The sequence below is a fragment of the Cariama cristata genome, unplaced genomic scaffold (genome assembly GCF_000690535.1).
Source record: "Cariama cristata isolate BGI_N322 unplaced genomic scaffold, ASM69053v1 scaffold10395, whole genome shotgun sequence".
Classification (NCBI taxonomy): Eukaryota; Metazoa; Chordata; class Aves; order Cariamiformes; family Cariamidae; genus Cariama; species Cariama cristata.
This window is the reverse complement of record NW_009616945.1, coordinates 15,711-43,231: the sequence shown is the minus strand read 5'-3', so window position 1 is coordinate 43,231 and position 27,521 is coordinate 15,711. Positions and strand designations below refer to the sequence as shown.

The 27,521-nt window shown below is 43.5% G+C and overlaps 1 protein-coding gene across 1 annotated transcript in view; it reads left to right on the top strand.

The window, feature by feature from the left end:
• MTCL1 (microtubule crosslinking factor 1) overlaps positions 1-27,521 on the top strand; it is a 47,347-nt gene that overhangs the window by 5,922 nt on the left and 13,904 nt on the right. Inside the window, 7 exon segments of the mRNA XM_009700339.1 lie at positions 83-1,408; positions 2,358-2,513; positions 10,510-10,602; positions 13,435-13,665; positions 15,299-15,487; positions 21,619-21,786; positions 27,451-27,519. Coding sequence (XP_009698641.1) covers positions 83-1,408; positions 2,358-2,513; positions 10,510-10,602; positions 13,435-13,665; positions 15,299-15,487; positions 21,619-21,786; positions 27,451-27,519 — 2,232 coding nt within the window.

The following is a 27,521-nucleotide window of genomic DNA, read 5'->3' as shown; positions in this document are numbered from 1 at the left end:
GTGGAGATTTTGGAAAATAAGCTACTGATTGTGCTTCTATTCTAACATAATCTGGGGGGGGGGGTGTGATTATTGTTGGCAGGAGGACAGTGCTGATTTGAAGTGCCAGCTCCAGTTTGCCAAAGAGGAGGCAGCGCTGATGCGTAAGAAGATGGCGAAACTGGGGAGGGAGAAGGATGAACTGGAGCAGGAGCTCCAGAAGTACAAGTCCATCTACGGAGATGTGGACAGTCCCCTGCCGACGGGGGAGGCAGGTGGCCCACCCAGCACCAGGGAAGCCGAGCTGAAGCTTCGCTTGAAGCTGGTGGAGGAGGAAGCCAACATATTGGGCAGAAAAATAGTGGAACTGGAGGTGGAGAACAGGGGGATTAAAGCTGAGATGGAGGATATGAGGTGCCAGTATGAAAAAGAGTGTCTCAGCAGGGACCACATTTCAAGCATTCCTACCTCGCCCTACGGCGACTCCGTGGAGTCGGCCACGGAGCTGCGCCGGCATCTGCAGTTTGTGGAAGAGGAAGCAGAGCTGCTGAGGCGGTCGATCTCCGAAATCGAGGATCACAACAAGCAGCTGACAAATGAATTGAACAAATTCAAGTTCGAGCCAGGCCAGGAGCCGGGCTGGTTGGATGACACGGCATCCAAGTGCGGTGGGACCTTGCAAGAGGAGCTGAAGTCAGCCAGGTTGCAAATCAATGAGCTGAGCGGGAAAGTGATGAAGCTCCAGTACGAGAACAGGGTCCTGATGTCCAATGTCCAGCGTTACGATCTTGCCTCTCACCTGGGCCTGCGCACTTCCAGCCCCAGGGACAGCGATGCTGACAGCGATGCCGGGAAGAAGGAGAGTGACAGCGAAGAGGGTCGCCTGCCCCAACCAAAAAGAGAGGGGCCCATCGGGGGCGAGAGCGACTCCGAAGAAGTTTATGAGAAGACGTCAGGTTTTGGGAGTGGGAAGCCATCGGAAGTCAGCGACCTGTGCTCTGCCGAGCTGATGAGAGTGAAAGAGGACACCAAGTCTTTAATTAACATCAAACGCGAGGCTGAGCGGCTCGAGAGGACGGTAGACCGCCTTATCACCGATACGGACAGCTTGATTTATGATGCGAAGGTGCACGTAACCAGCAGCCCATCCACTGAGCAGGATTTCAGAAGTGCTGAGGAAAGGGGAGAAGATAAACACGAACCGGAGCTTCTGGGCACAGTCAACTCCAGGATGAAAGCTTTCCGGAGGGAGCTGCAGACCTTCCTGGAGAAGGTTGATCACATTGGAGAGGGCCTTAAGGAGCAGATGGAGGACCTGTCCCCTCTTCCCCATCTCACAGAGTCTTCCAGTTTTCTATCCACAATGACGTCCATGTCCCGAGACTCTCCCATTGGTAACCTGGGGAAGGAGTTAATCACCGACTTCCAGGTATGTCGACCCCTTGTTTGCCTTCTTTCTGTTTACTCTTTCTCTCTTTTTCTGGCATCGCTACCCTAGAGCTAATTTTCCTCACAGCTGCTTTGTTATGATTTCAGACCCGCAATGTATTGAAGTATGTAATGTTAAACAAACACTTTATAGTTTTTTTTTCTTTTATTTGTTTGCACAACTCCTTTGATTCCGAGGCGGTTCCTCATGGCAAAAAGGCTAATCCACTGGTGCTATAGAGATCTGTCTTCTTTTTGTCTGTAACAGCAGTGTTTCCCTGTGAAAGAGGAGATTAATTAAAAAAAAAATAATTCTGATGAATGTAAATTAGCAGCCTTGCTAAGAAATGTGAGGAGGTCTTTATTATGCTCTCTCGTCTAAGGGTCAGGCGTGTTCTCAAAAGCCTTGCCAAAAGAACCCAACCGAATGCAGTTTTCTAAGTGATGTGTTTTGAAAAGCCTGCTTACAGCTCACTCCCCTAACCGAGCAGCGAGTGAGAAGCTCTGTAGCCAGCGAAGGACTGCCTTGCCTAAAGCGTTGCCCATGGGCGCATGTCTAAACTGCCACAACTGCCACACTGGATATGGCTTTTCTGCACAGCACAAGTAAGGAAGGAAGAGCCTTATGTCCCGTATCCTTCATGACTTGTATGCTTGCTGTTGGTTTGACTCATGCATCCTCATTGCATGCGCCTCATAACCAGTGTTTGCATTCTTTTTTCCTCTCTTTCTCTTTTTTGCTTTTCAGATGTTTCAGCCCATCATTTTGCTCATCCTCATTTTGGTTTTGTTCTCTTCACTATCTTATGCCACTGTATTTAAGTTGGTTTTTCTGTTCACGCTTTTCTTTGTCTTGTAGTTTTTCAGTCGTCTACCTTACCCATTTTGGTTTTCTTTATTCCCTCCTGTCCTTTTGTTTTTTTGTTATAAACCGCCCATGCACCTAACAGTCCAAACTGAGGGATCAGATGGAGTGGCAGCTCAAACGAGATCGTGGAGAGGAGCAAGAGATTCACCACCAGCGAGCCACCACCGACCCACACCGCAGAGCTGATGGAGACATTAAACTCTACAGGCCAGCAGACAAGGGCTGTTTCAGTCTAGAGGTCAGCAAAGCAGCCCGGCTTACTCGCTGCGTCCTGCTGCCTTAGCCAGGAGATGAGTAACAGGAGCCAGGGGCTGGGGGAGTCAATTGGACCAAACACAGCACCCCTCTTGTGAAATTTGTGGTTGACCTCTTTTCCCCCTTGCAGTTTCAGGGAAGCAATCAGTCCTGACTTTGGACTCATCACCCTGCTCCCAGTAGCTTCGCTAAGTGGGAAAATACGGCTCAGGGACCCACTGCAATTGAGTCTAGTGATGAAAGATCTCTGGAAGGGGTTGTAAGCCCCGATGTGAGATCATGCTTTCAGGTTTCACCTTGTTGGATATTTTAAATCTGGAAAGTCTACAGATAGAGATGGCTTTGCGTTTTGCCTGGCAGTAGTCTGTGCAGGAGAGGGTTTGATGCTGATGTGCACGGTGATTCTCAACAGGGAACACAGCACCCTGCAGCTTCCAAAAAAACTTATTTAAAGCAGAATTCTCCATTGTTTGGGTTGTTCGGTACTTTTCCATTCATGAAAAACATTGATCAGTTTTTATTTAAATCTTCATCCATGCAGAGGCCATATTCGCCTCAGTAAACATCTCCTTAGCTGCTTCCTCATGAACGTAGGTTGTCCAGCTACTACAACTGGTCCTGAAGAAGACAATTTCTAATCTGTCTCCATAAATACTCGGAGCATTGAAAAAGTTTTCTGCTGGACACTGGGAAGCCAAATCCACCTTGAAACTGTGGTGGTTAGAGTAGCTTCTAGTGAGGGAAGAGTTTTAATATGTTTAATTCTAAAGACACATATCTAAAGACACATATAGTATATCTGAAACTCCTACTTGAGTCTGGGAAAAGGAGGATATGCTGGCTGGGACAGCTGGGTTTGTGCGTAGGTGATAAGCACTAGAAAGCAGGGGTAGGAAGAAAAAGCTTCGGGGCGGCTGGTAGCCAAGCAGCACGATGCTGTATTGAATATCAAAGGGAGAGTGGCCCTTCATCTTAACACAGGTAATTCTTTGCTGGTTTTGTTTTGTTTGTTTTGAATTATCCTGACAATACAGAGTTTTGGTAGTAGTAGAATAATTAATTTGTTCAGCAGCTTCTCTTCCAACTTTTCACTTTTACCAGTGATAATAAACCTCAGGAAGGATATCTGATAAACCCAGGACACCATGAGTTTCTCACTGAAAGGTAAAGTCTTTCTTCCTCAGCTGTGAAGTGGGCTGATGAGGTAGAGAAACCTTGCCATTCAGCATGGATCCTTTTGCAATTGTATTGGTCAACAGTTATGGTAGATTAGGTCAGAGAATGACCTCAGGAAATGTTTACAATATTTGTTTAAATTCGATCAGCCCTGTATATGTGAGCCCTCTATTAAGATTAGGGATTTGGGTAATTTTGGCGCAAGATCTTTTTTCCTCTCTCAGGATGGGATGATGTGTAAACTGTGTACAGCAAACTGTGTTTGAACAGAGGATGGATAGTTTTCACACCATAGCCTGACAAGGAGCAAGCCAGTAATGATAATCAAAGGTAGAGAATAGCCAGCTTAGGTCCAGATGTGCTCAAAAGATGGGCATGGCTGGGGCTCAAAGGACCTAATTTGAGAAAAAGTTGAAGACTAAGGTGTTGGTTTCAGTCAGGTTTACTTCAGCAGCAAAGAATATTACGCTGCTTTACGCGGAAACTTTTCAGTGGGTGAGCAGACAATTGAAATCTCATAATCTGTAATAGTCAAACCCAAGCAAAGCAGAAGATTCCTCCAAATAATTTTGTATGGTATCATTTCTAGTCTTTTCTTTTTTGATTTCATACACTGCACTAGCAAAAACTACCGGTTTTTTGTGCCAGATGAATGAGCAGGAAAAAATATTATTCAAATACCAAGGGGTATTTTTTGTTACCACAGAAATTTGAGATGGAGACTCAAGTCTTTCAATGCTCACAGCAGAGGTGGCTACACATAAGCTGTTATCTGCTTCAACTTATGAAGTGAAAATACACGCACTGGCCAGTGGATAACGTTGATTGATGATCTTCTTACTGCGTATGGACTTTCAGCATGAGAACAACACATTTCGTTTCAGTGAGGCAAATGTTTTCTTTTCAAGCAAGCAAACCCATTTTTCTAAATTAATTTTCACCAAGCTGAGTTTTAAATGACAATTTTCTCAAGCAATGCTGAACAGCTTCTATTTAGCTATTTCTCCTGTTTTTAAAAATGAATATCGTGGGAGCCTAATTGTTTGATTAAATACAATAAATGCAGACTGACTTGTGCTTGAAACTATCCCGTAGCCTAACCGTAAACATCTGCCCTTCTTTGGGCTTTGCGCTGCAGTTGTTAGTGCAACAGTATTATTAGAATGCATTTGCATGTTAAAGAGGTGGGTTAGAGTCACAGTCCAAGGGAAATTATATCTTGAAATTGCCTTAAGAGCAGGCCTTTGTTTTCTCGCTGAAACAAGCCATTCAGCTGCTGTTGCGGGAGGCTGGAGCCCATTGGGGTGGATGTTCGATCCATTATTCATGATTTTAGCAGGGCCGGGTTATGGTGAGAGGGAGAAATCATTCTTTACCATCCAAAGAAAAAGCGAGTGAACAAGTGAGAATTGCCCTGACTAACAGACATGGAGGAACTACAAAACATAACACAACGCTTCATGGAGCAAACGCCCAGCACAAATCAAAGGATTGCTATGGCAACAAATGGGAACCAGTGGGAAAAATGGTAAATAATTTTTCATCTGGTGAATTTTACCCTTTTTACTCATGGCATATCTATAAACAAAAGGCAGTCCTTAAGCAGTCTCGTCCTGTTTATTCAGAAACAAGAAGAAATTCCGGAGAAGAAAAAATTTCACTCTTTCAAATGACCAAATTTAGTTTGTTGCAGTATTTGATACCTGACGCTCTAAAATGGAGCTGTAGCTCCTAGCTCTGATTGTTTCCTTCAGAGGTTATCCGTTCTGCCCTTACCCCAGTACGTATGTATCACCAAAGGCAACAGCACTCATCTTTGCATTTCAGATTTGGATTCTTTTCATACATGGCTTTTAAAGACTTACACATTTGTCTCTGTGTAGAAAAACGCCACAAAATCTCTGACACTCCCAGGTTATGGAAAACAAACCACTGAAGAAAATTGACTTAAAAGGAACAAGTTATCACCAGAGAATTAAAATAAAAGCAGATAGGCTAGAGAAAGTGAGAGCATGTCTTAAAAAGCAAGTCTTCCCAAGGTCGAGTAATAAAGCAGGAGGAGCTCACACTGAAGAATAATTTCTTCTAGACCGTTCTTAATCTGTTTATCCATTTTCCTCACTTGTCATGTCTGTAAGAAATATAAAACATCTCTATTGCTCTAAGTTAGTACCTGGGTTAAGTGTGGACCAACTAGATACAGTGATGTTAGGTAAGTCACTTTACCACCTGCTTTGAATCAAAACTTCTGTATGGATCCATTTTGGACATACGAGGAGAATTTGGGTCTGTATTTTGAATGTTCTATTTTTAGCTGGTTTTGGAGTGTCTGTGCTCCTTCTGTGCAATTTTCGTAGTTCCACTTGAGAGCTTCTCAGCTGGATAGCTTTTGCAGCAGCTCCCAGCCATGTGCTGAAAATTTACACATCCTTTTCTCTTGCCCTTATTTAAGATTTTGTTTTCCCAGAAAGGAAACAGTGAGTGTTTTATACATTGTCACTTTCCTTTCTTCTGGGAAAAAACCCCACAGCAACGAATGAGGGCCACATAGAAAGTTGTATCTCTTAGTGTCCACTATTCCTCCCATGCAAAGTTGTGGGAAGAAGAAAGACAAACTGGTGCTGACAGTATTCCTTCCCACCAAGATTAGGGGCAGCAAGAATAAGTTACTTTGATGAATTGTATTCTTTCTTGCTCTGCAAGATTCCATAAAGGTTGGCAATATAATGGCTTAAAAGACCCTTTATGATGTAAATCTGGATATCCCAGTCCTAACTGAACTTGGTGAGACTTTGTGTACTACCCATACAATGAGATGGATTTTTAAAGACTTGAAGCAAAGTGTTCTGTGTTTTCCCAAAATGAGAGACTCTCCATATGAGCACAGACAAATAACCACACAACTGCCTGTTGTACATGAGCAAATAGATGTCATTTATTTTTAAGGGGCGAGGAGAAGAGTACATCTTCAGAAGCAGCCTCTGAGAATTCAGTTAGATGTGTATTGTATGTAAGAAGTAATACAAAAGGCACTGGAAGTTTCTGATCTGGTTGATTGTATGCATCCAGTGGTCAGCTGTCAAGTGTGAAAAAGGAACAGTTATGGTAAACTGCATGGTCAAATGTGAGGTCCAAATATCAAAGCATTATAACATAGCATTAGGGGGGCGGCATAAAGTGTTCTTCTTTTGGCTTCTTTGCTATTGCCCATAAATGCTGGTGGGCACCTGTCTGCCCTGGCTCCTCAGGCCATCCCTCCTGAAAAAAAAAAAAAGAGACTAAAAAGAAAGATTCCATGAAATTTGATGTTCACAGTTGTTGCATATAAACTGATTAGGTTTGCAGGCAAATTGAGATTGTAATTGGCTGTGGTAAAATGGAGAAAATATAGAAGTAAAACCCAGCCGTGGATGGTGGATGGCAGTCACGTAAGAACAAGTCATGGCAGGAATGTGGGGTTGTGTGAGCTGGAAAGTAACCTGCAAAGCCGTCGGCACGCTGAGAGGGGCAGAAAGGGGTCGGTGCAAGGAGGGAGCGGAGCGGTGGTGAAGCCCCCAGAGCGTGGATAACTGTTCTCTGCATATCCTCCTGAGGTAAAGACATCGGCGTGGATTAACTTGTTCTGGCGTGATAACAGGTGAGAGAAAACGGCTCAGCAGAAGGATGTGGCACTGCCTGTCCGAGAGGACAGGGGTGGAAGCGGATCTGGAAATGCCGTAATTGGGATAGATGGGAAAGTGTCAGTCGGTGTCGCGCTGCGGATGAAGTGCAGGTGTTTCTCTGGCGCTGTGGTGGAGTAGCACTAGCTTGTAGCTGCCGTCATACTGTGTTTGTATGTCTCGCTGGAGTGAGTTTGTGCCTGTTGCTGTGGTGTCGGTGGGTTGTGTGGTGTCGGTCACATCCCGGGTGTTTTCTGTTCCTCCTGTAGCGCATTCCTTAGTGAGAACAAAGGAAACAAAGAATGGAAGTTAACAGGTTCTCAACTTTTGTGTCCGTTTTGTAGCAGTGTTGTTTTCCAAACCAAACCAAAACAAAACAAAACCACAGTTGTGCCACAGACTACGCCCTGCTGATGGTATGATAGGGGCCTGATTTCCACATATGAACATATAGATGGCCATCAGTGCAACTGCAGGTTCCTGAACTGCATATACAAATACCACATGATAAATCCCTGCATATTCTTCATTCACGATCCAGATGTTTAGCGGCAATCTATTAGGTGCTTAAGCAGCCTTATCTCTTCATTTGAGCCGTACAAATCCCAGTGGTTCTGGTTGCGATTACATTATATGAAATTATAGACTATGAAGAGTCCTCAGGTTGCATTGGAAGGAGAAAGGTGTGCGGCTCTGCATTCATGCATTAACTGCTTTTCGCCACATTTACTTTACCACTTATAAAAAATCTACCATCCTTAAAGAGGCAAAGCAATTGTAAAAAGATTTGCAGTGTCTAGTGTGCGTGTAATAGTCTATCTGCCTTTATGATGTGTTTAATCTTTTCTTAGGAATTCCAGCAGTTATCACATGATCCCAGTGCCCAAGTTTCCGGAACCTTGGCTTTGCATGGGCTACATGTTTCTAAAAAAATTGCATGAGTTGTTAATCATTTTCTTGCCCTAATTTTGCAGACATAAGGTGATGTCGCTATGTATGTAACTGTGTGATTCCAATGAATACAAGTCTGAAGGAGAACAAATGATCTTTTAGGAAATCATTGGAAAACACAAGTGTGAGGTGAATAGTGAAAAATTCACACCTTACCTTCCTGGTAATTTTTGCTGCTCTGATTCAGCTTCCAGTTTCAGGAATCCCGAGACTGATAATATCTCTAACCATCTAAATGTGTAATTGTATGACTGTAAGGAGAGGCTTATTAAGATCAGTGATTATTACCAACAGAAGAACATTGCAATGTTTTCACCAGATCAACTTTGCATGATTTTTGGCTGATTTTGAATTCATAAAAAGAAGGAACACACATGTTTTTTTAATTACACCTGAATTAACTAGGTACATCAGTTCTTGTTTGCCATATTCCTAAAGAAGCCTGATCAGAATAAAAGTATGCCGAAATTTCTGATGAAAATAATTTTTCCTTTATTAGATGAGAAAATGAAACTGATGATTTACAAATGATGGTGCAAAACTGGCAAAACCCATTTCAAGGAGTTCTTTCCAAATTATTTGTGAGATCGAATTTTGGCCTTGTGGAATACAAAATGTCTGCAGAGAGGTTAAGGCATGAGATGAAATGGATAAGGCAGCTAATGTTCTCCTGGTCACTCTATGTGCACCTTTCAGGGAGCTGGAAGTGTCTTTTCCTCAGGCACAAAACAGACGTGCACAAGTCAATACGTGAATCAAGTACAGAAGGAACCGATAGGGCCCAGAAAGTATACAGAGGGTGGCTTTCGTTCTGCAGCGGAGTGCGGTCCTGCGGGTGCTTTACGGGGTACTTCCCCCTGCCTTGCTTCTTCTTCCCTGGAGGAGGAAAGAGCGTCTGTGACAGTGACAAAGACTTTTTGAACAACCGAAGTGTCCCAGCAGGGGCTGCTGCGGCCCCCACGGGAGCAGCCAGCTTTGCTCTCGGGAAGCGGGGAGAGAGCCCGAGGAGAGGAGACAGGTGCTGGGGCTGGTGCCGGAGGGGACACGGCGAGGCAGCCCCACCAGCGGTCCCACAACCTACCCGACGTCCTTGCTGCTGAGGTTGGAGCGCGCTAGACGTCAGCCAGCAGGGAATTTGGGATTATGCTTTGAAGCCTGAAGTGATCCCTTCTTTAAATGCATCTTTACTCTGGGAAGTAGGAGTTCGGTGCCATAGGGTTTTCTGTGGTCACGCTTCTGAAGAGGACGGCATCTGGCCGGGCATCTGGCCTCTGTACAGACAAATCAGTTTTAGCTCCAATGTGACAGACCCAAAATGAAGGGCATGGAAAGTTCTAATCAGGAATGTAAGTGCCACAAGATTAATTAACATAGTATAAATAATGAGGTCTGACTCTGCCTTCTTGGGTCTTTATTTTTGAATTAAGGAAGCTTCAGAAGTAAAGTGGATGGGATGCCAAACTTAATGAGAACATAAAATTGAAAGTATTAAGATTAAAATAGTGTTGTACCTGGAAAGGGAGATACTTCAGCATTTTGGGCAGATCTCAAGCTCACACAGCTTATCACCGTGACTTTTGTGGAGTAATTGCTTTGAGTAGGAATCGCGGAATGAAGTCAACTTGTGCAGAGACCTGTCCTGTGTCTGAAGAAAGGGACCTTATATGTTTAGTTGGTTTAATAAATGCTATCCCATTAACTGCCTGATCAGAAGTGTTGCAAATGAATAAATAATTGGGTTCAATATATGTGCCTTAGCTGCATCTTCTGCAGAGATGTTAAAATTGTATAGCTTTGATTATCATGAAGAAATATGCCACCAAATATGTAATCCTGTAAATATGAGCTCATCTGGCAAACGTCATTGATGGTGCCCTGTCCTGGCTACTGGAGTGCAGACCCAGAGCAGCGGCCTGAAGGGAATATCCAGCAAGGAACATCAGCATCCCAGCTTTAGTTTTCAGAAGAAGTCACACAGGAAATTCCCACACATCTTTAGGGCATTGCTGTTTATTTGCACACTGTGCTTTGTTTTTAACTATTGATAACCGTCAGTCATGCAGATGTCTGTCCTGCAGTTCTTTTCTTTTTTCCTTTTTTTTTTTATTTTACACCATGGAGCCACATTTTCTGCTAAACCTACCCCTCTGTCCTGCTGATCAGCTCAGGGATTCCCATGTTTTACCTGTACAGAATGTATCGATACAGGAGCTTCAGGCTCAGCTTGAGCAGGAGACGAGACTTCACCGAGAGGAGCAAGAAAAGTTTGCAGAAAAGATCATCCAGGTAAATACAAAACCGGCCTGCTGGGAGAGACGCGTGACCATGAGATGTGGCGTGGACCTTGTTTGTCAGGACCAGGGGGACTTGTGTCCTGATGGCTGTGCCTGTTTGACTGCATCTGAGTAAATGAAGACTCTGGAAGCTGGGGAAATGTAAACTCAAACCTATTTTGCCACTTTGAATTTGGCTTCTCTGCTTGGGGGAGAGAAGTTTTGTCCTCCCCTGTGCAGGGGAAGTCGAGGCAGAGACGTGAAATACTGCATGGGGAATTTCATCGGCCCCTTCAGCGCTCTGTGAGCTGGGGAAGGGTGCGTTTGATCTCTGGGAGCACAGTTTGGCTCTGTGCCTCACTCTGACCCCTCCGAGCCCAAAGAAAATCCAAGACTTCACTGAAGTCAGAGTTGTTGTTACACACTCATAACTGAGACCCAAATCAGGACTTTTTTGTATTTCTCAGTATCCCATGCTTCCAACCCTCTTATTCATAACGGGTGAATAAATCACATTTTGTTACATGGGCTCCCCCTGCTCTTTTGAAGGCTGGAACAGATTAGGCCATCATTTTGTCAGCTCCAGCTCCTAGAGCGAAAAAAATCTGTTGCTAATTTTTGCAGGGTGTTTGGCTCTTAACTGAAGTTTTCTTTTTTAATTTACTTCATAGACTAAATTCAGCATAATTGTTGCATAGTGTAAAGCATTTTTCCTTGTGCCAGCTAATCTCATTATGCCCAAGTGGTATCTCTCTAGCTTTAATTTCCAGTTGATCTCCATAGGAGCTTTCTCATAGTCTTTCGAAGGCAACCAGTAAATTGATTTCCTTCCTAGTTGCCTTGGCCATGAAAGCTTTTTGGAAGCTATGCCTGCCTCTTAAAGTTCTTCTCTTTTGCAATAGCTAGCCATTGAAAAAGCATAATACTCTATGAAGCTACCTCCACCAGGGTCTTCTGCAAGAATTTGTGACCACAGGGACTTAGATCTTAACAGCTTGTAAAAACAATGAAAAATGCAGCAAAATCAAAGCTAGCTATTCATGTTGACAGCCAGTAGAAGCAGAAGAATAAAAGCATCTTCTGGATTCTTCATTTTTTCCAGATGATGCCCATCCTGTTGATATTGTTCCTTTTTTATCATCTTCCAGGATTTCTGGTGGAAATGACTCAGATCTTTGCTGTATTTAACCATAACTTCATTTGGTGAAAGAACCTGCATCAACACAAAATGTATTTGTTTCTTCCTGTAAAAACTGAATTTAAAATAAGCCCCTTTTTTACTATTTCATTTTTAGCAATGCTTAATGACATCAAATTGATGTGTGTTAGCAGTGTACAATCTCCATGAGTGTGATTAGGAGTTGCATGTACGTTTTTTCGACCGTTATAGCTAATTTTGTTCCAGACTACTTTTAAGCTGCATTTTAAACCCATTTAAGCTAGCAGCTACTGTAAATAATTTTAATTTAATCAGGAATTTTTTAAGCCATAGCATAGATGCTGAAAATTTGCATTATACCAGAGCACGTCATTGAAAGGGCAGGAAGGTCCTTAGTAAACATCTAGTATGGACCAGTAGCCTGTGTGAGAAGCGTCTGAATGTTGCCATGAAAATCAAGCATATATTTCATAGCAGTATTGATTGCTAGGGGGTCCATGCTCCCGAAGAAGAATCTCAGAAGTATTCTTCATTCCTGTGTGAATGTTGTTTGTTGCAGGGTATGTTCTCACGGTGTCAGTCGTTGTGGTCGTTAGTTTACTGTGGCTTTCATAGATTTCATCTATGGAGCTGGTCAGCAAAGGGAGAGGCTGTTGTTCCGCAGAATGGAAAGCAGTAGAAAGTGGCATCTGTAAGCAGGGGCTCTGTGCTCGTTCTCCATCTGCCTTTTCTTGATCAATGTGAACCACAGCTTGGTTGAAGTGCAAACACCATCTCATCCACGCAGAATATGAGATGTTGTACTAATTTGTACAAGTGCTACTGGGCGCAGGTCATGCCATGGTTTGATTTTGACGTATTGAGGGAGGCATCACGTTTAAAGAATAATGTTTCAGGTGGCCTTGTGTTGAAACAGATGTAATTACACATGTACTCCAAAGAACGAGCTTTTCTTGGTGCTTCTAGTACTGAAACTGAGACATGTTGACTGCCGAGTTGCAACTTATTCCTGTCTCTTCAGTCCCTGCATGTGTCCCTGATCTAGTCATATCAGGATGAGAAACTGTTCACTGTGAGTCGTTCAGATGCCTCCAAGTGTGAACTGTGAGAAGTGAGGGACCGGTTGTATCAGAGATGCTGGATGTGGTTCCTTCGGAAGCATTGCCCTTCCAGAAGCAGAGGGAGATGTAGCCACAGGGGGAAGGATGGGTCTGTGGGTGGGGAGGGAAGAGGCAAGGGCAGTATTCCAGGCTCTCTGAAGGGCAGCTGTGGTCCCACCTGTGGTAGGAAAGGCTGCAAATGCATCTAAGAGGTGTGATATGTGCAGCAGTGTGGGGTGGTGGCTGGGCTGGGACTATCCTGCAGGGATACAATCAAGAGAGGGAGGAAAATATTAATGGTATAAAATGTTTAAGCAGCAGCAGAGGTCTCATGCATCTTCAAAGTAAATAGCCACTTCCACAGCAGGTTACTTGGGTATGGTTATCTAAGCAAAGCTTATCGGCTGCTGTCCTCTAATTTCCTCAACAGTCATAACTGCTGAGGGATTTACTGAGGCAAACTCAGTAACTGCTCACTACTGATGAAAATTAGACATTTCAGTTTGTCTCACCCAACAAAGTACAAGTCCTGGAGACCGCCTGAGGCCACCACCCCATTGACACGGTGTCTGTCATTCCATTAAAGCTGGAGGAGGAGCATATACAGACCCTGCGGAGGAAAGACTTGGAAGTGCAGAGCTTGACTTTGCAGAACAAACTGGAAGAGAAGACCTGGAGCCAGGAGAAGAGTCTGCTGCAGCAAGAGCTCAGGCATTTCAAGCAGGACACCTTTCTCCTGTATGTCAAGCTGAAGTGGCTGCTGAAACATTGGCGGCAAGGCAAGCGGATGGAGGAGGACGGGGAGGACATGCTAGAGGTAACTGTCCCACCATCTTAACCCAATATAGTTACAAGCGGTGGGGTACTGGGATGTCCCTTCTTTAAGTGTAGACTTTAAATATGATGTGGCATCAGCAACTTTATAATTACACATAGATTTAAAGGGGATTCAAATTAAACATGAAGCCTTTTCTTAAGTTGGCTTGTGCTAAAGTATATTCTGCGTGATATGTTACAGATGACCCATCTTTAAATCTCAGCCCTTGACTAGTCAAACATCTGGTCCTGAAAAACTGTCTCATAGTAAATGAAAATTTAATTAGGTCCCAAAGATGTTACTCCTGAGTAATTTGGGGGAAGAAAAAAAAAAGTTAGGGAGCTGATGGAGTCAAATCTGTTTAGATGGGTTGAGTGCTGTCGTTTTTCTCATCATGTGCACAGTGTGTTCCTTACAAAGCCTTCAGCAATACAGATGGAGGGAAGCTCTGTTTTCATGTTGGCAGGAGAATTATACAGCTTCTTGTGGGAACTTACAGTGAATCATTCTTGTTTGTTCCTCTTCTCCATACACACGTCTATCACCATCAGCAGCAGTACGCCAGTAGTCATCATGGTGATTTTCCAAGTAGCAACTAAATTAAGATCAGGAATTTCAGAAGTACATAACAACCTGGAATCCCCAAGCTGACGCATCTCAGCAGGAGTGTGATTGCCAGCCAACATGCACTGTGAGGAAAGGTGCCGCTAAATTGTGTCGAGTTGCACATCCAGAACTGCCATGTGCTTTGGAAATCTTACCTAAAGAAAAAATAAGTTTAAAAAAGTGTTTGCCCATTCTGATATTTTATACAAAATTCTTGAGAATAATAGATTTATTTTGCAGATTCATGCAATTCTGAAACCATTTGCTAAGGCAACTAAATAATTTTTCTCAGTATTTCTGATACTTAGGTGCCTGGTGTTTTTCAGTGTTGGCTGCACTTGGCAGTACAAGTAACCTTTCAGGTCTGGTAGGAGTATGCTTAAGTTGAATACTCGAGTGTTTTGTATTCTTAGATAAAGGGTGGATGAGCATCTTTACCTTCATCTGCTGTGGTAATATGAGTCAGAAACAAGAGATGAGTAGCTATTTAGAAATGATTTGCTTCTACTTTACTTCAGCAGTATTAATTTGCTTCTATGTAAACTAGCTCATCTTCTAACATCAAAATAGCTTTCATTTTTTCACTGTTTGGGTTTTTTGAACTGGTTAATTTAATATCAATCCACCTCCAGTCATTATTGGAGTCATGTGTTTTGCTAATGCATTAGAGAGAATAAAGAGCTAGATTTGGGTACTTCCTGATCTCCGTATCTTCATCAGACAATAAACCAGTGTCTTGTATAGTTTTTCATTAATGCATGATGGATTATATCCATCATGCTACATTATACCCATCTTCTGGCTGCCTAGATCTCCTGTTTTGCAGGCCTGCGCAGTATTTTGTTCACATGTGCAACATGTCATCTGTCACCCCAAGATCATTTCCTGTTGCCTACAGAACAGAAGTCAATATATCCCACCACAGAGATGCAGGGGAAGACAGTCCCTTGCCTTAGCCCTTCCATAGATTTCTGTCCCCCGAGGTAAATGACAAGAGTGTTGATGTGTCCCATCTCTTGCATTTTAGATGGAGCACCCTGAGGTCCTCCCAGACTTTGGCATTCAGTCGGAGCAGAAGGCGGGTGATGCAGAGCGAGAGGAGGAGGAAGAGGATGTTGTGTTTGCACTGACAGGTTTCTCCCCGCATCCCACCATGGAGAGCACTGATCACGGACCACAGCTGCAGACGGCAGAACTACTGCAGCAGCAGAAGCAGGTGCTATACCATTTGTATGTCATGCCCTGGGAATCACAGAATCACAGACTGGTCGGGGTTGGAAGGGACCTCTGGAGATCACCTAGTTCAACCCCCCTGCCAAAGCTGTGTTAAATCACCTAGAGTTATACTTGTAAAAATACTTCTAGCTACACAGCAATTACAGTGGATTTCATCCATTACATTTATATTTAATGAGGAGCCACGTGATTACTGTTCTCCTGTTGGCAGACGCTATCAGTGAAAAATCCTATTTCCTCTTGTGGCTGTTTGCCCAGAAACATCTATCAGTATGTGATGGTTTGCAGAATTTAAATGCTCCTCTTGCCTGAGCACATCTATTGTAGTCTACTGTCAAGCTTTTAGCAAGAAGAGGTGATTTTATTTCCTTTAAATAATTTAAGAAACTGGCACATGTATTTAATGTTTCCCTTAGAGATGATGGGAAAACAAAGCAAAAGTTCCTTCCTGTCACTGGCTTTGTTTTTAAACACCTAAAAGCAAATCATGGTAACTTTTCCCTGACATCGCCTGTGCCCTGCCTGTGTGTGTCAGCGCACTGCCATATATCCTAGCTTTTTCCATTGTGCGTTTAACATACCAGCAGTGCTAACAATAATAATAGCTGACATTCAAAGGGGACAGACAAGTCTTCCAACAGTTCTTCAGGAGCATCTTCTTATATTTTTAAAATGGAAAACATGCAGATGAGAGCATCCTGTTACATGGAATTATTTGCAATCATAAGTAGAATGGAGCAAGAATTCTGTGTAAAACACAAATTCAGTGAAAAAGGTCTTGAAGCTTTATGTGCCATCTCTATTGGGGCCCTTGGCTTGGGAGCCCACTCCACAGCGAGAGCTCCCAGACAAATACATACTCTCTGTGACTGCTTTACTTTGCTGGACTCGCTACAGGATCTGGGGATTGTGTGTGTCTTTGCATTTCAGTTCTTCGCCTTGAATTCCCCAGACTCTTACGACTATGTACAACCTGTTTGCTTATTATCTATATAGTCTAATAGATACACAGTAGGCAACAGTAAGTCTCTATCCTGTAATAAGGTGAGGCTGGTGCTGGGAGATGCACAGGCTGTCTTGCAACCTACCTCTCTAGTTCAAGATGTAATGAGCACTGTGTTTATTGGCAGGCATGTAAGAAGGGTTTTCAGTGCTACGGGGCTTGTATTTGTCAATGGCAAGAAAGGATTATGATTATCCTCTGGCACAGAAACAGGAAGCCATAGTCTAGGTTAATTCTGACGCTGTCATAGATTCAGGGCATCGGCGGTGCAGGGCATCCTGCGTGCAGGACCTTCGCTGTGCTCACCAACCTCGCAGACCCTGGTTCTTGCACTACACGCATTACAGACCTTCACCCATAAACATCAGCTCCACTTAATTCATATATGAGCCCAAAACACATTAACTAAATAAAAATAGAGCAAGAAAACACTTCGCCTGTGTTGTCCCAGCTTTAAAAGCTCTGAGAGTGTCAGCAGACCCTGAGCACGTCCTTCCAGAGGGGCTGGATCTCAGCGGTGCCCACCTCCCAGCATACATACCACTGACTAGTCAGGCTGTGCTGAAAAACACCCAGGGGTTTGGGGGTCTGCTGCAGGTTCCCTAAGCCTGCAGCTGGCAAAAATCGCTGTTTATATGGGGAATTGGGGGTGAGTGGTGAAGCTGGAAGTCGCCGAGGTTTGCACCTGCCCGGGAGAGCCCTAAGTTGCTGGTTCTGCCTGGCAAGCTCCAAGATGAAATGCATTGGCACTTGTTTCACATTAGGAAGGAAATTTTGCAATACTCTAGGAGTGGCTGAGATAACTAGGTCAGAAAAAAGAAAGGGCTTACGGTAACTTGAAGTAACCCATATTTATTTTTAACATTTAATGTTAATATTTAATGGCTTGTATTTTCAGCCTGCACTCTTGCTGCTGTCTGTTTTGCCCAGCCTGGAAAGTGGAATTGTTCTGAAAAAAATAATAAACCCTGAGGACTTAATTTCAACACGCAGCCTTTAATTTTATATTGTTATGATCTGAGGTACTCAACTCAGTAGAAAGTACACGTCTCGATTGTCTGGGATTTTCATGTGGCCAGTGTGTGGAGGGATGAAGTCACAGCAGAGGGGAAAGGAGAGAAAAAAGGTCAGGTGATGAGAGGCAAAGTAGATGGGGACTCTGAGAAGGGACCATTCGTCTTTCTCTTCATGGCGTCGTCCCTTGGCTGGTAGCTGGGGCACGCTGCAGAAAGGGTCGGGCAAGGAACTGGCAAGGCTCAAGAGCCGAGCCGGAGGTCGGGTCACAGGCAGGAGATAAGCGGGCAGTCGGGCTGGTGGCACAACGGAGGAGGGCTTGCGGTAAGTCAGCGTTTCTGTGTCTGTAGTAAGAGATCAGGGAGAACAGCTGTGGAAAAAGGAAGCTTTGGTTCAGTTGAGTAGAAAGGGTGAGATGTCTGTTGGATGATGTAAGATCAGGGGAGTAAGAAGAAAAGAGTTTACACATCTGTCGTCCAATGGAAAAAGCATTAAAAAACAATACACTTGTGTTATTGCTGGGGGGGTGTGTCAAGAAAATCCCCAGTTAGATATTTTTTTGCTCATACAATATTTGTTTTTAAAGCTTAGCTAAGAGAAAAGCCCAAAGGAATAGTAATTAAGACCTAAATATACTAAAATGGTTTGCACCAAGATCCGGCTTCACTTTTGCCTAAATCTGTGATTGCACACAGAAGATGCAGAGTTCTTGTTCGCTGTTTAGGCTCCTGACCTTGTATTCTTAATTGACTGCTCTACTAAACTACTTGTAATACCAGACTGTGGCTAAATTCTTAAGTGAAATTCTCAGAGAAAAAAAAATTGTGATTAAAAGCAGAACCAAGCTTCAAACAACTGCTCTGGTCCCAAACTTTTCTAGAGCTGGAGGCTCCCATCTCTGGGGTTGACTCAAGTTAGTAGAGACTCCAAAGTCCTGGAATTTAATTGAGGTTTACTGCATTAAGTTTTTACTTATTGTCAGCTGTTTCCTTTACTTATAAATCCTTAGCTGTGGATACAAGAAGACTTTAAACTGCTTTTGTAATTTTCTTGTCTTCAATCAGTTGTGAATCAGTCAATTCCTCCATGCTCTAAATTTCGGTAACTAAAGAGCCAGCTTCTTGCATGGGAGACTGTCCAGGGAGTCACAGCCATGCCCCATTTCTTCTGCCTGTGCAACATCCCTGGGAGGAAGGCGAAGACCATAACATTCCTTGTTAGGTAGCTATGGGTCTTATGCAGAAGCTGTTTGGCAGTTTTACCGACAGAAATCTAAAGCATGTCTAGATGTAAGTGTTGTATTTCAGAGCACATTGTCTCAAAAGTACTTTGGCTGTTCTCCAAAAACACTCCAGTTTGGCAAAACAGAAAAAATAATCTCAGAGACCTCTCCAACTTCAGACTGTAAATACAAAGTCGTGCAAAGGAGAATTCTCTGCAGGAATTAAAAGTATGTAACCAAAATTGGATTTATGTTGGCAAGTTAATTAAAATCCCAGCAAGCCCAGGGGGGCACCTGTCTCCTAACAGTGACATTGATGTAATGCCTCTAGAAATAAGACGTGCCCTCCTCCCAGTAGGCTACAAACCTGCAGTGAGGCTCTTTTGGCCCCTCTCTGTACTAGTCCATCACTTCTTTCTTTGCAAACCTATTTTTACAGGACTCTAAAGCTATCAAATGCATGCACAGGAATGAGGGATGTAGCTTGCCTTAGTGTTGTTTGGTTTCATTCTTCTTCTCCCTCATTTCCCCGGTGGAGCCTTTAGACTGCTTTGCCAGAGAAAGGTTTATGCAGCATACAGGAAAACACAGAACATGGCTCTTGAATGAAAGCACTTCATAGACATTTGGGGTCAGGGTTTTCAAAGAGGATGAGGCCAGATTTTGATGTGCTCAATACCCAGCAGTTCCTGTTGTGACATGAAGGACAAATCTTCAAAAGAGCTCTTATTCTGATTACTACACAAGGGGCTTGAGATGTTTAGAGAATTTAGCCTTAATTGGGTATCAGAATGAAAATTTGTGGTGGAAACATAAGATCTCATTACATATTGAAAAGTAGGTACTCTTATATGCATGATGAAGGCTGCTGCTGTATAGTAGGAAACTGCTAATTGGCATTAAATGTTAATGGAATTAATTCTGCTTCTGTGGGTGCATTTCTTATAAAACCCCATGTTGTACCCCATCACATTTCATTAGCCCAAACAGACTGTCGGTCAGTCGATGAGCACCTGCAGCCATTCCCCTGCATCTAGCATATTTTTCCTGATGAATCAAATGGCTCGGAAAAAGTAGATGACATTTGTTTGGTTTTTGGAGAAAAAAGGCACCGTGGTATGTCTGATTAGTGATTACAAGTGTGGGTGAGGTGGGTTCAGTGATGCCAAAAATCTAATGAGCATATGAAATCAGCTTAGTTGACCTGCAGAAAATTTTATACGTATTGTCATTGAAAAAAGCACATGAAAATTATTTAGATTTTTGCGTACATCTGTTTAGTTGACTTGTCTACAAAGAAGTCCCCATGTAGGTACTTCATGAAACACCAGATAAGAGGAATTGCAGGAAGCCTCCACTTGGAGAAAATCAATTAGACTATCATGTAAGAATCGAGACAGCTAATTTGAGTTAGGCCTTCCCAAGGAAGCTAATGCATTCATGAGAATGGTGATTAAATGCTGAATTTATTGAGTAAGCTTTCCCATTTTTCTGTTTGTGCTGTGTCTGCTAATCAAGTATAATTTTCTTAAAAGTCTTTTCTATTCAGAATAACTTGTCAGATACAATGTCTGGCTACTCCCAGGTCTTTGAGAGGCTTATTGGGAATATTTTACGGTTTGGACTCGATGATCTTAAAAGGTCCTTTCCAACCTAAACAATTCTATGATTCTAAATGATTTTATGATTTGTTTTAAATTTTGGATAAATATATCATGTTACACAATTCTGTTTTCTAATTCAATGACTGTAAAAAAATGGTGGGATACCTTTTGTTTTACTGATCCAGAATTCATCATTCAAAAATGTTTTTCAATCTTTTAACATAAAAATGACAGGTTTTGCCAGTCCTCAGAGAATTTGCAGAAAGAAAATTCCAAAACTAAGAAAAAAAAATTAGAGATTTGAATAAATATACATGCTGTCTTTTAGTACCTGCCAAGATCAGATGTCAGCTCTAGGCTAGGCTTTTAATTTAACTCCGTTCTTGGCTCCTGACTAGCACGAGAGCACAGACAACATTTTCAGTATGACCATGGCGTTCTCAACAAGACGTGGATGGGGGTTTGCTCTTTGATCCCATCTGCAAGAGAGAAAGTGGCCTACCTGCCATTCGTGCCGTTGGTACCAAACAGGGTGCTGCTGCGCAGCTAACCTGCGTGCAGCTGCCTGGCACTGGGCAGAAATGTGAAGTACAGACTAGTGAAACACCCTAGCAGAGATACTCAGCTCAAAACCTCACTTTTTTTTCCAAAGTAATTTTATCTGATAATACAAAAGCATTGAAAATTAATCCCTTTTCTTTATATGTAGTTTACAAATATTTGAGATTTGATGCTGAGCAATGACTGTATGTATGAGATATCCAGCTACCCAGCAAACCTCAGGAATGATACTCTAGCTTTGCTTTACAGTATTAAAAAAGAAGTTATTACAGACGTCCTTAATCCAGAAAGATGGTTAGTGCCTTTTTCAGGGTGACTTAAGGATCTTTGGCTTTCATGGGTGCTTCAGGACTAGGGCTAACAAGAAGTAGAATCATAGAATCTCCAAATCATAGAATCATTTAGGTGGGAAAAGACCTTTAAGATCAAGTCCAACTGCTAACCTAGCACTGCCAAGCCCACCAGTAAACCATGTCCCTAAGCACCACCTCTACACGTTTTTTAAATTCCTCCAGGGATGGGGACTCCACCACTTCCCTGGGCAGCCTGTAGACAGAAGGCATTGCTATTCTTAGTTTTCTCACGCAAAAGTTAGCCGAGGCACTTTCTCTTCCATGGAGTGGACGTGCAGGCATTTTTCCTCCTAAAAATGAAACTGGAGGCTAAAGCTATCCAATGACAGCATTTCGTTTGCTTCGTTGTGACAGGCAAGTGAAAATCGGAAGCTCCTGACCGCTCTGAAGGGTTTGCTGGATGACTTCCGCTCGGAGCTGCGGGACGAGGAGCGAGAGCGGCAGGGCCTCCAGCAGCAGTACGCCCTGCACAAGGCAGCCTGGGAGGTGGAAATGACTGAGCTGAAGTGTCACCTCGAACAGGTAACGTCCCCCGCGGCCAACACCGTTAGAGAACGGCTGAGGTGCTTAACAAAATGGGAAATCTGTGACAGCCAGGAAAGGAACTATATTTATTCATTTTTACTCTGGTGCCTGAAAGCCCCCCTGAAGCTTCAGCAAAGCTTTGCATCTTGAGTTGCCTCTTGGATTCCAGTTCTCCCAGTACGAGTGCTCATATAGTAGGTATTGTGTAACGTAGGTGAGGACAAAGGAATCAAACCTCTTCTTGCTGTATTTTCTCCGAAGAGTTGGCTGGTAATGTATCATCAGCTGCGGTAGTGAGACATGCGGGTGTCTGTATGTATTGGCATTTGCAGGAGAGAGAAATGTCTTGATGTTGACATGCTCACAATTAGCTCATCACTGTGCCTTGGCACATAACAACTGCGGTATTTGATGCATAGGAGAGAAAAGAGTAATTTAATAATACTGACGTGATAGATCAATATGTTAATATTAAACCAGCTATTCAAAGGTACTGGTTAGTGATGGATGGGACCCCATGGAAGAGAGAGCTCTAGCTACCCACCATGGGATACTGTTAGAAGTATGTATATAAAATCTGGTGCCAGGTTCTTCAGTGTCATGTATGGCTGTTCACAGAAGATGTACTGCTTCTGAAGCAGTACAAAAACAAATCAGCAAAAAAACCCACAAGAACTCATTTCCAAAGCTGATAGCATAAAAGGTCTAATTTTCTACATTGAAAAGGGAAGGGTTGGGAGAACTAGTACGTTCAGGTCTTGAAAAAAAGATTTGCAATTGTAGAGCTTCTCTGCAGAAGACAAATATAATAAAAATATTCACTGCCAGGAGGGTGGTACATTTAGGAGGATTTACTGAATGTCAGAGACGCGCTGTGATGCACAGAGCTGAGATGCGAGCGCTGCTTTCCCTGCCCAGGCACTGTAGGCTGCTTTCCCAGAATGAAGGAAGAAGCTTTCATTTTAGCAGAGTTTTCTCTCAATGGATTCAGATTCTCAGTTCAGCTGCGTCTTAGTGCACACACATTTCCAGACAATGGATCACTTGAAAAAAGAAATAAAATCAATTCCCATTTTCACTCCTCCCAAAATAACCTCGGTGACTGATTTATGTTAAACTTGAGATGGCAACAAAGAACAAAACTTAGAGAAAGTTACTCTGATAGCAGACTGCCAATTTACAGCTTGCATACTTTGCCTTTGCATGGGCGATAGACTCCCAGGCTGCTGCTTTGGCTGGTATTTGGCACCAGGACGGCGCTGCCATTCCTGCCCAGGGAGAAGAAAGAGTTGCACCCTTCCTTCTTGGGGCTTTACCAGGCTCTTGGCTACCTCCACTGGTAATAACATATAACATACGGTAACTACTGAGCCATGGGTGCTACTTTTTGCATTCTTTCAAACAAATTAGAAGAATTAAACTGGTCAATATTTGAGACATAAAACTGTCATCCTTAGCCAATTCTCCACAACATTTCTATTTCACAGTAAAAACGGGTCCCTAAGGCAGTAGCAAAAGGATAGCACATCAGTCATTGGAATGTCAATTAGGATAGGTGAAAGCATGTAAGTGTCCCGCTGAGGTCTGGTGTATGTGCTCACAATTACAAGGAAGCAATTAAAAAACTAAATATAAAAAAAAATATATAATAATCCTGAAATAGAAACAATATAAACATAAATGTAACTCAAACTAATGTTAAAGATTCAAAATATGGGATGTTTTCACTATAAGGCAAATTTTGTTATCAAAGTGGGAGGAGCTAGTGCACAAGGTGTAAAATACCAGCATTACATACAGTCATGTTAACGTCCTTTGCTATTCCGTGCCCAACATGTGGCACAACAACGGCTTTAGCTAAATATCGAAGTCTGTCAGGTTGGTGTGGGTAGGAGGACCTCTCATGGTGTCATTTTGTTGTTTTGATGGATGGTGATGAAGCAGCGGGCTGTACAGTGCTCCCACCATAGGTTTTGTATTGAGCTGCCAACCCCCTGGCAAGCCCACAGAGACTCAAGGCCTTTCCAGTCTCCACTGTTGTCTTCAGTGCTGCTGTCTTCCACTTTTTTTGTGAAGTAGAAGGTCAATTAACATGAGCATTTTCCTCAAGAGAGCCAACTCCTAATTAATAGTCACTGGCAATGGTTTTGCATTTTGATGCTTCAACTCTCTGTATTAGGAAAGAAAGGAAAAAAGGAAAGAAAACTCTTTTGATACAAAAGCACTGCGTATCAGAGGTGACAGTGCACTGTTGCCTGGTGCTTTGGAGCTTTAGCACTGCATATATCATTAAAAATAAAAACCTTGTCTGTCAGAAATGCATGTACATCTTATTTGGCAGAAGGATCCTTAGGCATTATTTTTAAGATAAAAAATAATGAGATTGCTCCCAAGTATGGGATTGTGATAATGCTGAGCCAATAAGGAGGCCCAGTAATTCTCAGCCTCCAGCTGGGCAAGTGAAAAATCCCAGTATTCTGGGAACTGAGAAAAGTTTGGAAGAATGAGGGAGTTAGTATGAGGGGCCAAACTCTGTATATGTTTTGAGAACTTGCATGTAAGGACACAGACCCTCACTGGGACTCTGACCAATGGTCCGGCTTCAGGGTGCCTGGGGGGAAATACAAGCTGTGATCCACATGGAGAGGCATCTGGCCATCCTTAGCATTTAGGAGGTTTAGGAAAGTCACATCTAGACTGTCGTGCTAAGGAGCCACCAATGGACCTTTCCTCCATGATTGGAGCTGTTTCATCCAAACAGAGGCAGAAGGACTCTCTCCTTGCCAGGAGCATCGTTCTGCTTTCCATAGGCACCAAGAACTGTCTTCTGAGTCTAAACACACCGCCTCTGACTGGAGAAGGTTTTAGGTCCCAAATCACTGAACACCAGGAGATAATTCTGAAGGTGTATCACTGTATACTCACCTTGGTTTTGAACTCATCTTTGTACTTACAGACTTCTTGTATTCTTCTCAAACTGGGCAAGAGCCAGAGCTCTGGTCTGGGTGGGCCCATGGTCCAGCACAGGATGAATTACTGTATTCGGGCAGCTCGGGCATGGCTCTCTAACGGCAGCCATACGTTCTTGGGATATCTCTCTTCTGGAGCATGTTCTTACCCCCGACTGCCTCTCTCTCAGCTTTCCTGCCCTTCACAGGCACCACCGCCTGTCTCGTTTGCTAACTGAATTTGCTCAATGGAGTAAGGGGAGAGAAAGAATGAGTCTAGTTGAGGTTCAACATTTTGGTATTTTTTTGATATTCGAAAAAAAGGAAGAAGGAATTTATAGGATAATCATGCAATCTGTATTTATTGCAACTGAGCATTTGTTTGCTTTAATAGGTTGCATTTAGCATTTTCGTGCTTCATACCGGCTCGAGAATTTATCACAGGCATTGGTGTATCTTCACAACTTAGCATGCTATCCATAGCTACTGCTGCATGTGGCATTATTCCCCGGGAGGGAGCAGAATTGTAAGGTTGAGTCTGCACTCCAGCCTAGCTGGATTTACCCCAGACGCTCCAGGAACCTCGCCTAAGAGCTCCTGTTGTAAGATAAGTCTGCAGGGGCATCAAAGGTCCTTGAAAGGTGACTTACATATATCACAAAGAACAAGTCCTAAATAGCCTTCTGTCAGGCTTAGGTGTAAGGAAACTATAGAGTTTACTTCCTCAGTCCCTTATTATTTTGGCTGATCTCAGCTCTGCAGTGGCACTCCTGAAATCCATGATTATTTAGTGTCACAGCTAATTAGCAAGCCCAGGAGGAACTTGCAAGAGCGATCCCGGGGCGGGGGGGGAGGGCGGGCACAAAATAGTAAAATTAAAGCAAACAAACCTAAAAGAATGGGTACCAACATCGCTGACCCCAGTTGCAGCACCAACTTCGACTCCTGCAGCACCATGAAATGGAGCTGGGGACTTGCGGATGGACAGAGGAAAGAGGTAGCAAGGGGCAAGAGGCCATTACCTGAAGTTAACAGTGAGTCTGGAAACTAGCAGTGTTATTTTTACATATTGCTGAGCTAACGTGTGGGCAGTCAACATGCTGAGGTAGTGGGTAGGAAGGCAGCAAAGCCTTCTGGCCTCTTGAGGAGCCGCGCTGCCCAGGATGGTGTCTTTCACCATGGATCTGCAGCAGAGGGTTCTCTCCGGGGACGTTCTGCGTTTCTGCCCCAGGGCACCCCTGGTCTGCCGCCCAGCCGTGCTGGTGTGTGCCAGACAGCCTCGCACACACCGCTGAGCGTCCCACAAATTTACACTGCACAAACAAGGTAAGTGCGAGAAAGATAGTGTCATGTCAACTTTGTTAAAATAGGACGCTGCTTTTTTATAATTGACTTTTTTGGTTGGTTGGCTGGCTGGTTTTTTAAAACAACTGGACTTTGGAAATTCGTAGTAGAGGACGCAGGTGTTTTAAGATTTCCCTATCAACGCAAGTGACTGTAACAGGATGTTCTCTACAGCTCGGTACAATTTTAAATGATTCAAGCAATGACCTCTTGGCCATTTATCTGGAGAGGCTGTTCAGAGACTAGTAAGCTTCACTCCTGAACTTCTCTTTGCTCAGAAAGTTTGGGCTTATTTTCCACACAGAGCAAGGTGAAGGTGTTGTCCTTCTCTCCTGCTAAAGGAGCATGTTTCCCAGCAGACCAGCTGCCTCTCCTTTTAACTTCAGAGACGGAGATGAGTTTTCTCTGCTTTTCACTCCAGTTCACCTGCAGAGCCTGGGGATGGAGATGGATCCCACTCTGAGTCACTCACACATCTACTGAGTTGTCAACAAAAGGTCAGGCGTCAGGGATAAATTCTTCACTCGACTGACCTTACACAAAACCACTGAGCACTTTTTTCACTCTGACAACAGCCCAGCAGTGGCCAGAGAGGTTGTGCCGTCCCTGCCCTCAGAGGTTTGTCAGGATCCCACTGGACAAAGTCCTGGACAACCCAGTCTGAGCTCAGAGCCAACCCTGCTGGAAGCAGGGGGTCGGACTAGAGACCTCCTGACACCCCATCAAACCTGCCTTTTCCTACAAATCTGATCGAGCTGACCCCTGAGCACGAAGTGAAGAAGAAGGGAGGGAAGGCAGCATCAGCTAACGGCCCTAGAAATCAGTTCAGACCCCAGAACCTGCAGAGATGGAGGGTGATCTCAGTACATCTCCTGCTGCTGCTAACACTGTCTTTTGTTGGAAGGTATGAGAAGCTGTACAATAAGACCATTGCTGAGGGTTGTTTGGGGAAAACTCTCTTCAGAAGACAAATGAACTCCCTTTAGGTTTCTGGTGCACTGAGCGAGTGCACAAAAGCAGAGCAGCAGCTGAGGACATTGTCCTGGCAATTGTCTCAGAGATGCTGATGAGGTTGGAGCTTCTCTGTGTGTTTCCTTCATTGCTGGTACCCACACTCCCATCAGAAAAATCGTAACTGATGCCTTAATAGCATGAGCTGGTAGAGCTTGAGAAATTATTCACTATGGTTTTCACTGTCTTGATTTTGAAACTCTTTTCAAGTTGAACATATTTGATCCTACAATCTAAGAATTGCCATAAATTTGCCATTACCTTTGTGGAGTTAGGTCTTTAACTCAAATTCATTGTCAGACACAGGCTTTTACTACAGAAAGTTTAATGTGCTAGTAATGTTTTACTTTCATACCAGCTGGAAGGGAAGCGTGAGAACACCTCAGGAGAAACAGGCCTCACTTCTGATGCAAAGGGAGCTTTTAATTT